The sequence below is a fragment of the Mytilus trossulus genome, chromosome 9 (genome assembly GCF_036588685.1).
Source record: "Mytilus trossulus isolate FHL-02 chromosome 9, PNRI_Mtr1.1.1.hap1, whole genome shotgun sequence".
NCBI classification, from domain to species: Eukaryota; Metazoa; Mollusca; class Bivalvia; order Mytilida; family Mytilidae; genus Mytilus; species Mytilus trossulus.
Window position 1 is genome coordinate 2380317 of NC_086381.1, and position 14185 is coordinate 2394501.

Below are 14185 nucleotides of genomic sequence, written 5' to 3' on the forward strand. Positions count from 1 at the left end.
TTTGTGAACTGTCTGTGTACTATAATTCGATGTCGACTATTTTGTTTGCAACAAAACAACCTATTATTTTCAACATTTTAGTTCTTCTAAAGCATTTATTGCTAAATTTAATATCATTATTTCATAAAACAACAAAAACTAAGGTTTAAAGATGATCATTTTGTATCAATAGTCCAATAGTAAAACTGACGTTTATTGCTCGGAACTCTAATCTGCTTACGGTTCACTTGACCTAAATATAGTATTTCACGAATGTTTGTATACAACAGTTCGTAGAATTAAAACCACGTGATAGGGGGTATATAAACATTAACCACATATTTACATCTTTAAATGACTGATAGATAACTATTGGCGATCACTGGGATTTAAATACTAAAAGGTCTGTACTGATATAAGTCAACTGTTTATATATAAGCAAAGTTGCATGCAGTCTTTTAAATAACTTATTAATTCTATATGATCTATGTCTTGAGCTTTTAACTTTAAAACAAGTTAGTTGTTAGAAAGTAAAGTAAATTAAAGTAATCTTTATTTAAAGTCGGGTTGCATATATTCATAATAACAAATTTACTTATTAAAATATTTGTATATTCAAAATCTGCAATACATAATGTACCATCAAACACATTTTTTGCATACTTAAAACGACAGTATCTTTAAATCTTTAAGCTCGACTGATGATTGACTAATAGTATTGTGCATTAAAATAAGAATGTTGATTAATATGATTTTGACGTTTGTGCATTATTTTTTTCACAGGTTTTCACGTACCCAAAAGCTTTTAACTCATAAAACAGATCTATTATAACAGACAACATGGTTGTTGTAGCAGACCAGAAGGTAAGTCGGACTTATTTTTCTATAATCTTAGTCTCATTTATATCTAAATAGTAAAAATGTATATGGTGCATTTTTTACTAACCACCAGTTAAGACATTATAGAGATTGTAAAATAATGCATTTCAATTTTACAACTTAACACTAAGATTGTTTCTAGCATGGTCATTTTACAGTTAAACATTTATTAACATATTTTTTTTTAATTTCATCTGATTCAAATGCAAACATCGATAATTTAGTTTAAGTTGTTTTCTAGCAAAGTCATTTTACACCTAAACATTCATTGACATTTTTTTAAATTTTATTTTATTTAAATGCAAACTTCACAAAATAAGGTATATAAACACATACAATAATGAATCAATTTTATTTCCAGGTGCCTCAAAGTGTATACGCTATGGAAAACGATATTTATTCAAGTCACCATGAGGAGTTTAATAATATGCCAAATATCTTAGGTTTAGAGGAATTCTCACAACTAGAACCAGTAGCACCAACCGTTTGTGATACAAACAATGACCAACGAGTGTACGAATCTGACAGTCCTAAAAGTTTACTGGATTTAGATAGTATTAGTGGGCATCAATCATTCTATGGAGATGAACCTGCGCTAAATATTAAAATTGAAAAAGACTTGGAGCATGTGTCGTATAGCTGTTCAATGCATAATATTAACTCTTCGTATCAAATGTATGACCCGTCTCAAATACTCGTGAAAGAAGAACCAGAACCAGTCGAAGACATAGGTACCAGTGTAATCCGGCATCTCAAAGAAGAAATTAACAACACCTGTTGTATCTTACGCATTTCAACAGGTAAATTTTACTCTAACAGTACACCTGAATTGATTGACCTTCACATTTTGACGTATTTTATCAATTTAAATACCTGGCCGATCCTTGCATTCTTATGTTGGTTAAATTTATTATTGTTGTGCAGATATTATCAGGTTTCGTGGATATATACTTTTTAACATTTATTTTGTTTATCAGTCAAATGACGTCTGCATGTAAAACTGCGTTAAGTTATTATAGTATTTCGGAGACAACATTTTACCTGAATGTTTAAAATCAGACGTGTTGCCTTTACTTTAATTACGTCAATTTAAACTTGAAAGCAGTTTTAATGCACTTTATTACCATGTCAAGCTACGTTAAAACAGTTGTTAAATACACCGAACACACCAACCACAAGATGAGATAACTCAATACCGTGGTCAGGTTTTTATTGAAACAAATATTTAAACAACACCTTGCTTTAAAGTTCAGGAAACTTCTGTGGAACGTCTGAGCTAATGTGAACAAAATTTCGAAACTTTCGAGTCCAATTAAGAAAGAAAAAGTTTGCATCTAATCCTTCATTTTAAAGTATAATCATATTTAAAAGCAACTTAAGTCTGCATGTTATTTACTTTTAATTTTGTCAAATGATGTTTTTTCATTTTTGAATTAATCTAACTAGACTGTATTCGGCCTCCTTATAATTCGTCGTGTTTTATCTTATAGATCCTATGATGTGGTCGATGGAAGATGTTCGGAAATGGTTTGTGTGGCATGCGCAGCAGTTCGGTGTACACAGTGAGATATACGAACAGTTCGCCATGAACGGAGAACACCTCTGTCTGCTTACTGAGGAAAACTTTAAAGAAAGATGTCCGGAGGCAGGATCCAATTTCTTTGGTCAGCTAGATGTTTGGAAAACTGGTAAGAAAAATCTTATTTTTTTTTTAAATCACATCTTTTTAAGTTTTGGCTCAAACAAAAATAGTATTTTATAATGTAAAATATCCTTTCCAATATAGTAAAACTAAAAGTCAAGTTATAAACATGATTAGCTTGGTATATCATCAGTTTTTACCACCTATTTACTTGCATTCCAAATACCTTTTCTTATCATTTATTAATAATTGCTATTTTATTTTAGTTCCAGCCTGTAGTTTACAGACCGAGGACTGTCCTCCATCTCCGCCACAACATCAACTCCAATGTTATTCCTACCGAGATTACTACGACAATAGCTATGACCTGATGAGTTACATGCCTAACAGTACATCACCAGCACCAAGTGAAGATAGTATTGATAGTACTACTAGTTCCTCTAACGTGTCCTACATCCCACCATCTTGTCACGACGAGGAATATATGTCCTACAGTCGTAAGTTTATATTAACTATTTCTCCTTGACTACATTATGTCCGTTATCCAATCAGTATCAATCACAAAACATACAAAATTTGATCAATAAAGGAATAATAACTAAAAACAAAAATTACCAAGAAACGTAGGCGTGCATTTGATAAAAGCGCTGATTCTTGTTTTAATTGAACTGCGTGCAGTCAAGAAAAATCAAAAACAACATTTTTCACTAAATTTCATTTTATTAGTTTAAAAAACTTGAAAATTAATTTACTATTTACAGTTGTGATTTAATTTTTAACTTTAGAATTGTACTGAGAAGTAGCTATATTTCATTATTTGTTAACTTTAGAATAATCAATTGTACTGAGAAGTAGCTATATTTCATTATCTATAGAATTGTTTTGAGAAGTAGTTCTATTTCATTATTTGTATCCTTTGTCTTTTACAGAGTCTCCGCCATTAAGTTCTCCAGTTGAAGTACAGCACCACAAACAAACTATTCATCTTTGGCAGTTTTTGAAAGATCTCCTGCTTCGACCTGACCGATATAACTCGTGTATCAAATGGGTAGATAGACAAAGAGGCATCTTCAAAATTGAGGATTCATCTAAGGTAGCTAAACTCTGGGGACTGCGAAAGAATAGACCCGCCATGAACTACGACAAACTTAGCCGATCCATTCGTCAATACTACAAAAAAGGAATCATTAAGAAAACAGAACATTCAAAACGTCTGGTTTACCAGTTCTGTCAGCCATACTTATGAACGTTGTTATGGAAACAGCTGTTTGGCTAGCACCCCACTGCCAATATTTTTAGCATTGCTCTGTATTGCAATGTTTGGTTTGTCATGACTGTCTGGTCACGTGACTTGACTAGCTTGTGTTGGAACTGATGGCATTTCATTGAGTCTTGTATAAAATACAAGCACGGGCTGGTCCTTTGTAACCATGGTAACATGTAGTCAATGTATTCATCAAAACGATAGTTGAACTATCAAACCGTTTGTGATCATGTGACCGTTTATGGTAAATCGTATAGTCAAGTAATGTCTCGAATGGATATGTATTTATTTATTTTGTTTGCATGTTAATTTAAATATTCCCATGTTTCGACATGTTGTTATTAAATGGCAGATTTGTTTATTTGTTGCATAATGGACTCCTTGGTATTAGTTACCAATGTGTGTATGAGGATACGTGTTATACATATTAATGTTATTTATACAAATTGTTATTTATAAATATTTTTGATACATTTTATTAAAATAAAATGAAAATACCTGTACAAAATTGTCATTCTCTTTTTAACTATCATAGACAAAAATCACAACTGAGTAGCAAACATGTAAAAAAAAACACAGCTGAGATATATATGATTTAAGTCTGGAAGATCATGATTTATGTGTTAGCTTTCAGTGACTGCTAATACTCTGAGTTCTGTAATTTGTATAAAAAAGTGATAAGATATTCAATGAGACAACTATCCACGATAGTTATAATGTAATGATAATATGTAATTATAGGCCTTCAACAACGAGAACAAAGTCATAGTTGTCTCATAAGCAACACGACGGGTGCCACATGTGGAGCAGGATCTGCTTACCCTTCCACAGCACCTGAGATCACCCCTAGTTTTCGGTGGGGTTCGTGTTTTTTTATTCTTTTAGATTTCTATGTTGTGTCATGTGTACGATTGTTTGTCTGTTTGTCTGTTTGTATTTTTGGCCATGGCGTTGTCAGTTTGTTTTAGATTTATGAGTCTGACTGTCCCTTTGGTATCTTTCGTCCCTCGTTCACACCTTATAGTCAGTCATTTTATTGTGGCTCGTGTCCAAACATTTCTAACTGATTTTAAGTGTGTTCTTATATTGTGAAGTTTTCTATGTTGTGTTTTGTATACTTTTGTTTGTCTATTGGTCTTTTAATGTGTATGCCATGGACTTCAGAGTTTATTTTTTACTTATGAATTTGAATGTTCCTTCTTGTATCTTTCGCCTCCCTTAACACAACTGTCCTATAAGTAAGAGGAGGGTTGGGCGCTCAATTACACGTTTAAATCGTTCACATTCTACACATTGTGATTCGCTTATTGATATGTTGTATTTCGTTTTGTTTGAGTTGTTAAACGTTTTCTTATGTAGGAGTCCATTGAATCTGACTATACGGTTCATGACTTATGCTCATTGTTGACGCACCTATGGAGATGTAAGACTGCTTAAATACAATCATTGAATAAGCAATCGTATCTGAACTCCTTTTGGATAAAGATAACAGACTGATCATGGTTTTATATATTTTATTCTTGTGGAAGAGATACCAGTTGTTCCAAGAGTTTATCTGGATAGAAATGATCTGTTGTTTAATAGTTGAAGGATATGGGTTGTATTTGAATTGTTTTATACGATTTTCGATGACTGAAGAAAGATACCGAACATTTCTCTAGCAGCTTTCTTTCGTCTAAACCACATTTGCAATAAGAATAGTAAAAGTTGTCGATAACTTCAAGATAATCTTTTAACTTGACTTTGGATCTTCACGTTCTCCCCAGAGAAAATTATAAAAAAAAATTGTTTGTTGTTTGTTGGACTGTGCAAGTTGTATTTGTGGTTGACTTTAACGTCATATAGTCTTTTATTCTCAATTTTATTGAAAAGGGAAGTGGGTAGTTAATGCGCAGGTTACACTGTCAACGACTTAACACCACTGTGGTCTTTGGTTTTTTATATTTGTTTTTGTTTTGTTTTATTAGATTCGGGAGATGAACTAGCTGGTGGTTTGTGTTGTCAATTTTACTGTTTGATATTTTTGGGAATTGCTATTTTTAGTTCATGAAAAATGATAAAATCATACAGATATAGAAGAGAGCAACCATTACACTTCAAGGAGGGTTCTGGGATTTATTTCTGAGTCAGAATTTGATTTTAGCTGATTAGTCTTTTGTAACTGACACACACAGATACGATATGATACATACATTTTTTAAACATCAGCGCGACCGTTATCCTATTTAGCAACGATACACGACTATTTCAAAATGTAAATTGTTCTAGTACTATCAATTTTTCTTCTGCAATACATCTCAAGACTTTTCTACCGCGAAATCAAAATTTTGCATTTATTTGAAAAATTTATGAAAACAAAACTTTGACTTTAAAAACCAGTGAAGATCACAAAAGGTAATATACTCGGGAGAGAGATCAAAGTCGTTATTGATAAGAAGATGAATTAAGACATATACCTTTAAGGGTTTGAGTGATGTGATGCTCTTTATTTAAATAGAAACTAAATCAACTTCCTCATTGTTAACTGACGGAGAGATAAAAACGGAGACAGCGGGTACAAGAGATAAACCTGGATTTTCCCTTTCACATATTTTACTACGCATTATGTAGGATCAAATATAGGGGGTATTTAGTACTTTAGTGTAAGAATGTATCGCAAAAAGATAAAATGGTTTTTCAATTGAAAGATATTACTAAATGAGTACTTAATCTGACTATTTTATGCTGTAAATAGTTTTTATATGAACGTTTTTGTAGCAGCAGATTTATTTTTATTCAAGGTATTGTCATATTAGAATAAAAGTACGTTCAACAATCTCTCGTACTGAATACTAGTATTTATAACGCAATGTAATGTTTCTACAAACGGCCATATATTTTTGTGACTTGCAAATAAAGATTTATATCCAATAAATCGCCCTACGTGACCTTCGTGTATTTTTCGTCATAGAATTTGTACAATAAATTGTTTTTGACACACATCGTATGCAGAATGTTGGCCACATGCATTTGCACGTTCTAATTCAGAAGCTTGTAGTTCAGTTGTTCTCGTTGGTTCATGTCTATCCTACTTTTTTTCGTTTATTTTTTGTTAAACTTAATATATACGTGTTTCTCGTTTCTTGTTTTGTTTATATCGTTAAGACCGTTGGTTTTCCCGTTTGAATGGTTATACACTAGTAATTTTGGGGCCCTTTATAGCTTGTTGTTCGGTGTGAGCCAAGGCTCCGTGTTGAAGGCCGTACTTTAACCTATAATGGTTTACTTTTTAAATCGTTTCTTGGATGGAGAGTTGTCTCATTGGCACTCACACCACATCTTCCTATATCTATAAGACCGTTACTTTAATCAATAGAACTGTTTCTTTTTTATATTTGTCGAGAATTTTCATTGCCGAACTTACGGTATGTTTTTTTTCCCTTATTGTTGAAGGACCTTAAATTGCCTATACATGCTTACATCCACTTCATATGAACATTGGTGGGTAGCTGTCTTATTAGAAATCAAATCACATCATTATTTTATGATGTAAGGTATTTGCCTATATATTAAGGTGAAATAAAGATAAGAAGATGTGGTAGGATAGTCAATTATCTAATATATTCACTAGAAACTCAGGATGATGATGTGAACTACTATATGTTGACTAGTATCGTACTTCTTCATTCTTCAATCGTTAGTATATATTGTCATATCAAATTGAAAATAAGTCACTGAGGTCAGAATGAAATATTTATTCGGATGTACTTGCCCTAAAATTCAAAATTGACAAAATTATCTAAACTATCATTGGAGGCATCTTCCACTGTATTACAAAATCTCTATGTTATAATAAATTGACATAAAGGGTGATGCATAAAAACTTATATAAAAAAGAGTGAATTAAAATATTTCACAAAGCTACAATAAGAAAACAAAAATTTAATGGTCATTTAAAATTAATTATTCGATTGAAATGAAAATTCCAGTTTCATCCCGTTGCTGATCTGTAATGTAGGTTAATGTATTCACTAACAATAAATCTTACACCTAGCTTTGAAGGAAATGTAGCGAAGAAGAGTACTTCCGAATAAAGTACCTATACACGTAAGCTATTGACATCGATCTAAAACTTGCGTCTACAGTGATTCTTTCGTAAAGCCCTTTTAAACAAAAGTGTCCAAATATCTTTAAATTCTAGTATTAATGAAAATTGTCAATTTTATTTATGAAAAATCAAAATATACACAGGTAAGATTACATACTTTGTAAACGTGTTGAATATGATAATTAAGATACGTTAAAATTGTTGACATGTGATATAATAAATTATACTGCCAAACCTTGCGGTTTTTCTTAGAAGAAGGAGAGCAAATCGTGGATGCATTAGTTAAACGAATAAAATGTGATGATATCTATTTGTATAAGATATTTTTAATGAATATATGTGCACTCTCACAATCTAACCCATGAACTAGTAAGGTACATGATTTAGACAAGGTTCTACAAAGCTAGCAGTTCATAGCATTTACTATCAAGACCAGAAGATACCAAGCCCATGAACCAGCAAGGCAAGGTATTCGGACATGATGCCATATAGGCTAGTAATGTATGTCGTATACCTCCAAGACTAGAAACGATCTAACATATGACCCAGCCAGTGATTTGAAGTCGACATTTTAAATTCCAACATTAATATGCCAATATGACATACAACAGTATGAGTATAAAATATTTGTTATTTTATGAAATTTACCTTACTTGGTATATAATAAACAACTAGGTATACTATTTTTTAGCGTACAGCCATTAGTACTGTAAGAACTGTTAGAAGGTATGGACTACTATGTTGAAAAATTGCGGTTTGCAAATTGCACGTGAGAAAGCGCGGTATTAAATACAAACGTGCTAAACACTATTTACGGGTACGAAAAATTATAAGGCAAACAGTTCTGATGTAGGCGACAAAAACCTTTTTTGACCATGTAAGGTACATGTACATGTATCTGATAAACTATATAAGTTATAAACTATGTTGCTTCACTGTACAATACACTGATTGAGAATGAAAATGGGGAATATGTCAAAGAGACAACAACCCGACCAAAGAGCAGAAAACAGCCGAAGGCTACCAATGGGTCTTCAACGCAGCGGGAAAATACGGCATCCGAAAGTTATGCTCAGCTGCATTGAAATCAGAAGACTCTAAAATGGTCGAACTTGTAATATTTTATTGCACTCTAGATAGCGGTACTTGTTACATTTAAAAGGTGTTAATAGACATAAAAAAGCTAAATCTAAATTATTTTTTGAGTTTTCCCCTTTATTACCAGGTTAATCGTACTTATTTTGTTATCTGGACCAGATTTCTGAAGGAAATTAAATTGAAATATATACACTTAAAATAATCTCGTTAAAATGTGTTTATAAAGATTCATCATTACCAAAACGATACTATCAGTCTTCCTCAATCGTGATGTTGTTATATTATGAACTAGGAAAAGTGTTCTAATGGAGTACACTTGTTCATCACCATACTCCTATGAAATTAGATAATTATTAAGCATCCAAACCAACCTTTACCTAAAAAAAATGAAAATTTCTGAAATTTGAAATAAACATCGTAAAAGCGACATCTCTAACTGACTTTTGTTTACAAGGTACATAAACTTTGTTATGGGAGATTAACTAAGTTAACACTGTGGTTTTACTTCACTGACTCTTACATTTATATTATAACATGAAATGTTCTTAATTTTGTGTGTTAAATTATGTATACTAATGTTGTTGGTTGTCGTCCTGAGTGCATAAAGGCAGGTAAATGCATATGTGCATGCAGGAACAATTATTTACATGACATTTGTAAGTCAATAGGCTTCGGGGATGTCATTAGCAGAGATTTGCAGAATATAAATGCATACCAACATCCAAATGAATTGTCGAAGTAAAACAGACAAGGTCATGACCAAGAAAAAAAGAAAAGAAAAGAAAACAAGCACACTACCAGACCGCTCTAAACAACACGTGTTGCTTAAGTCAGCTGAAAGTCATGAGAAAAATTGTATTAGGTTGTTACGTAGACAATATAATAAACTAGAGGCTCTAAAAAGCCTGTTTCGCTCACCTTAGTCTAATATGTGCATATCATCAACGAATACAATTTACAAGATTTATAAAATTTATGAAAATTTAAAAAAACTGACTGACTGTTAAAAAATTACTATAAAGAGCAATAACTCCTTAAGGGGTAGACCATTTTGATCATGTAGACTTATTTGTAGGATTTTACTTTGCTGTACATTATTGCTGTTTGTAGTTTATCTCTATCTATAATAATATTCAAGATAATAACCAAAAGCTGCAAAATTTTCTGAAAATTACCAAGTTCGGGGCAGCAACCCATCAATGGTTTGTCAGATTGTTCTGAAAATTTCAGGACAGATAGATTTTGACCTAACGAACAAATTTATTCTCGTCACATTTGCTTTTAATGCTTTGGTTTCTAAAATTTTAGCCCAAAACTGCATTTTACCCTATGAACAAGTTTTTGCTATGGCGGCCATCTTGGTTGATTGGCTGGGTCAACGGACTAGATAACCCAATGATGATTGTGGTCAAGTTTGGTTAAATTTGGCCCAATAGTTTCAGAGGGGAAGAATTTTGTAAAAGTTAACGACGACGACGGACGACAGACGCCAACTGATGAGAAAAGCTCACTTGGCCTTTTGGACCAGGTGAGCTAAAATGATTGGTGTAAAACGTTGAGTTTTAAATAACTTGTTGAAACGATATGAATAAGAACCCTGCTTTCATGTAGATCGACAGGCTAAGGCAACCTTTTAAAGCGATAATTCCGAAAGCAACAGTCCGAAATTGTCACCCTAAATGACTATCGTTGAGTCCGCGGAAGGAATTGTCACTCTTCATGACTATCTTTGATGAGTTCTACACATTATTCTGACTGCCAATCTGACTTTGCTCTAACTTCACAAGAGCGCCTGGTTATCAGAGAAACAGACTACCATTTATCGAGTCATTGATCTGACATTGGCGATGATAGAACTAGAGGCGAGCAAGGTACCACAAAACAATTGTGACAGTGACTAGGCTGACTAGTGATTATCATCTCAACAAAATCCATCGCTGTTAAAGAGATACCATGCCATAAAGGTTTATCTAGTTGTGATAACTTCAGTAAAGCTTTCGTACACAGACATGACTACCACATTACCATTAAGAACTCTTTGCTTATATTATGTTTTTGTAAGGCAGCAACCATTTGATTTTCGGGGTGTGGGGGGGGGGCTATGTTTTTTTTTTGGAAAGAATGAAAAATGAAATGTGGAACTATTAGAGGACTGAAATTGTACAACCAAGTCAAGCCAAGCCTTCCATCTCCCTTTAAATAAGCGCAAACTACATGGCTTCTTGTTATAAGGGTGTATTGAAGTATTGATAGCTCTATTTCTACTTTCAAACGTTGGGCACGCGCGATGTTCCTACAATAATTGATCAAAACAAAAGTTAGATATACGAAGAGTAAAAAATACCAAGATTCTTTCCTTATTAACTACATATTTGGGTCTTAAAGGAATAAAATGCTTCCATACACTACAAAACGGTAGCCAATTTTTCCAAATATCTGAAAACGTCTAAAATCCTAAAGACGCTAATTTCCGACGTTAAATGTGCTAAAGTTTCAATTAAATGTTTATGATAATTAAAACAAATCGTGTTATGAAATTTGGAGAAAGATGCTAATGATTGAAAAAAAATAGTGCATGTTGCTAAAGACTCCGCCCGGGGAAATAGGTTCTACACAGGTTTAATTTTGCAATTTTTATTAATTGTATAGCTTTTAACGATTTATTTAAAAGAATTTAGAAATGGGGGGAAATCCCATTTTGTAAAATAAATTGAAATATGTTACGGAAGTACTCCGAAATAGATCATTTAAAGTCGTCATTTCAGTTAGGTGCAATCACCAATATCAAAACACTTAATACCAGTTCACGGAATGTTTTACTTCGCGATTTGTCCTGCTATTTCGTGATGAAGTAATTCCTGTACTAGCGAAGCCGGAACTTTTCGTCAATATAAACTTGTGCATGAAATGGAGGTAATTGAAAGACGAATCCCAAACAGCAACGAAAACCGTTTCATCGAATTAAAAAAAAAACGGGATTATATTTTTGTTTGCCGTTTTCGCGGACGCAGAGGAGTAGATTTCTATATTTTAAAATGTATATATCTGAAGATGACTTGGGAAATAACTCTCAAGCCAAGGTTCAAGTAATTGAAGGGGTGTATTTCGACAACTTATGTGTCAGGGAAAATACAATTCTATTCAAATTTAACCAAGGGTAAAAATGTTCGATTTACTTGCAGAGTGTCAGATATATTTGTATTGGGGATGAATTAAGATATAGAAATTTTAGAATGACAAATGATATGCAACTTGAAAGTTAAACATCCTATGATAAAAAAAAATATAAAAACCGTATACATGACGTACTTCCGTCCCATCTTTCCTTCCTACATTACTTGCGACAGTACTGCGTTTTAAGTTGAAATAACTTAAAGGGTAAACATTATTATATCGATTTCCACAACTCGAGGTAATTTTTTGATAAAATGACATCACAAAACGAACAGAACATGAATCAACCAACAATATAAAAAACCGAATAAAACTTGCAAAAATTAATCGAAGTCAAAGACCCTCTTCGACGTCGCATTTTAAGTGTAACGTGTTGTAGGAATATCGTGCACAACGGTTGAAAGAAGCATTAGAGCAATTGATACTTTAATTCACCCTTATTATAAAAGCCATGTAGTATGCGCTTATTTTGAGGGAGATGGGATGCTTAGCTGGCAAGTTCGGCTCGCATGTTCATGTAGTATTATCTACCTAATCTGTCTGTTCAGCCACTTGTCAAAAGTTGATTGATTAATCTCGATTAGTTTTTATAAAATATATAAGTTTCTCACTGAAGGTATTCAAAGAAGGTATCCAAAGATTTTGCGACGATGCAAATATTAACTTTACAATATAAATAAATATCTTTAACCAATGAATTCAAATAGCAAAATCCATGCAATAAACAAATATATACTTATTAAGCTTCATGTAAATTATTTAACAATAAAATGCATTTAATATGAAATTTGGAGTTTTACCAAGGGAGCTAATAATTGAATAATAACACTGTCTGCAACACAGCATTTCGGGACTCTCCCTCTGGTATCTTTCCTCCCTCTTTTATAGCTGACTATGCGGGTTTTTTTCTAATTTTTGGGGGCATTATGATGACGTAAAGTTGTTAATATCTGTGTCATTTAGTCTCTTGGCAATCATAATACATATTCTTTTATATATAGCGATGTCGTTATTACGACATAGCGATGTCGTTATAACGACATAGTGATGTCGTTATTACGACATGATATGCCGAAATAACGATATAGCGATGTCGTTATAACGACATGTTATGTCGTAATTACGACATATATTTTTTTTTGAATGGCCCTTATCGGCTTCCGTACTTTTTAACTAAATAGAAAATACATTTCACTTGTATACTTTCATCAAATTCAAAACATATTGCTTTAGAAGGAAATATTTCAAATGTTAAAATATCTAAAGGCATCTATACCAAAAATAAATGACACCTGTTTGTTAATTTATACTGTACAAAAATAGAATTCAAGGTCATTTGTTTGACTTGCTGAAAGAGTTTAGTCTTGCACGTGTCTGTTGTGACGTTTTAGATTTTAACGTTCAACGTTATCTATCAATTACTGGTTAATTCAGTTAGGGATTCCGATACCACAAATCACTTAAAAACTTTTATTAACTCTTCCATAGATATAAAGATTTGGTTTTGAAGTTCGGTTGTAACTAAAGAAAACTTATTTCAAACGAGACAGCACATCCTCACAGTACAAGGTCACGTCCACATGTCTTTGTAATACGTATTTTATAGTTGTATCATCTGATGAGTTGAGCTTTATTCAACGGATATTTTTCGTTCTTATATGTGTACTGTTACACCCCTGTAATAGATTACGTGGAAGGTTGGCATACGCAACTATTATCAGCACCCGCAGTGCGCATGCGCTAAATTTGATCGCAATCGATATCGATAAATTTACTATAGATTGTTAAAGGAAATATTGAATTTTGGTTAGCTGAAAGTAAACAAAAATAAACATCTTTTTCATTGGCATCACATTAGAAAATCTATTTTCTTAGCTTTCTAATGACATAATTTATAATTGAATCGGGATTGCAGAAGTAACGGCCATTTTCATTTTAAAAAAAGTGGTTCATTCCCTATTACTTCATACAATTCGAAACCAAAAACGTATGCAAAGGAGTTTTCATTCATGAATACATCTTTCACTGTTCTTGGAAATGAATTCATTGGCATAAATATATG

The 14185-nt window shown here is 32.6% G+C and overlaps 1 protein-coding gene across 1 annotated transcript; it reads left to right on the forward strand.

Annotated features, from left to right (window-relative positions):
• Window positions 1-259: 259 nt before the first annotated feature.
• Window positions 260-4266, forward strand: LOC134684285 (SAM pointed domain-containing Ets transcription factor-like). Its single transcript, XM_063543571.1, has 6 exons — window positions 260-382; window positions 763-843; window positions 1220-1658; window positions 2349-2546; window positions 2767-2997; window positions 3430-4266. The coding sequence occupies exons 2-6, from the start codon at window positions 820-822 to the stop codon at window positions 3744-3746; spliced, it is 1209 nt and encodes a 402-aa protein (XP_063399641.1). The 5' UTR covers window positions 260-382; window positions 763-819; the 3' UTR covers window positions 3747-4266.
• Window positions 4267-14185: the final 9919 nt, after the last annotated feature.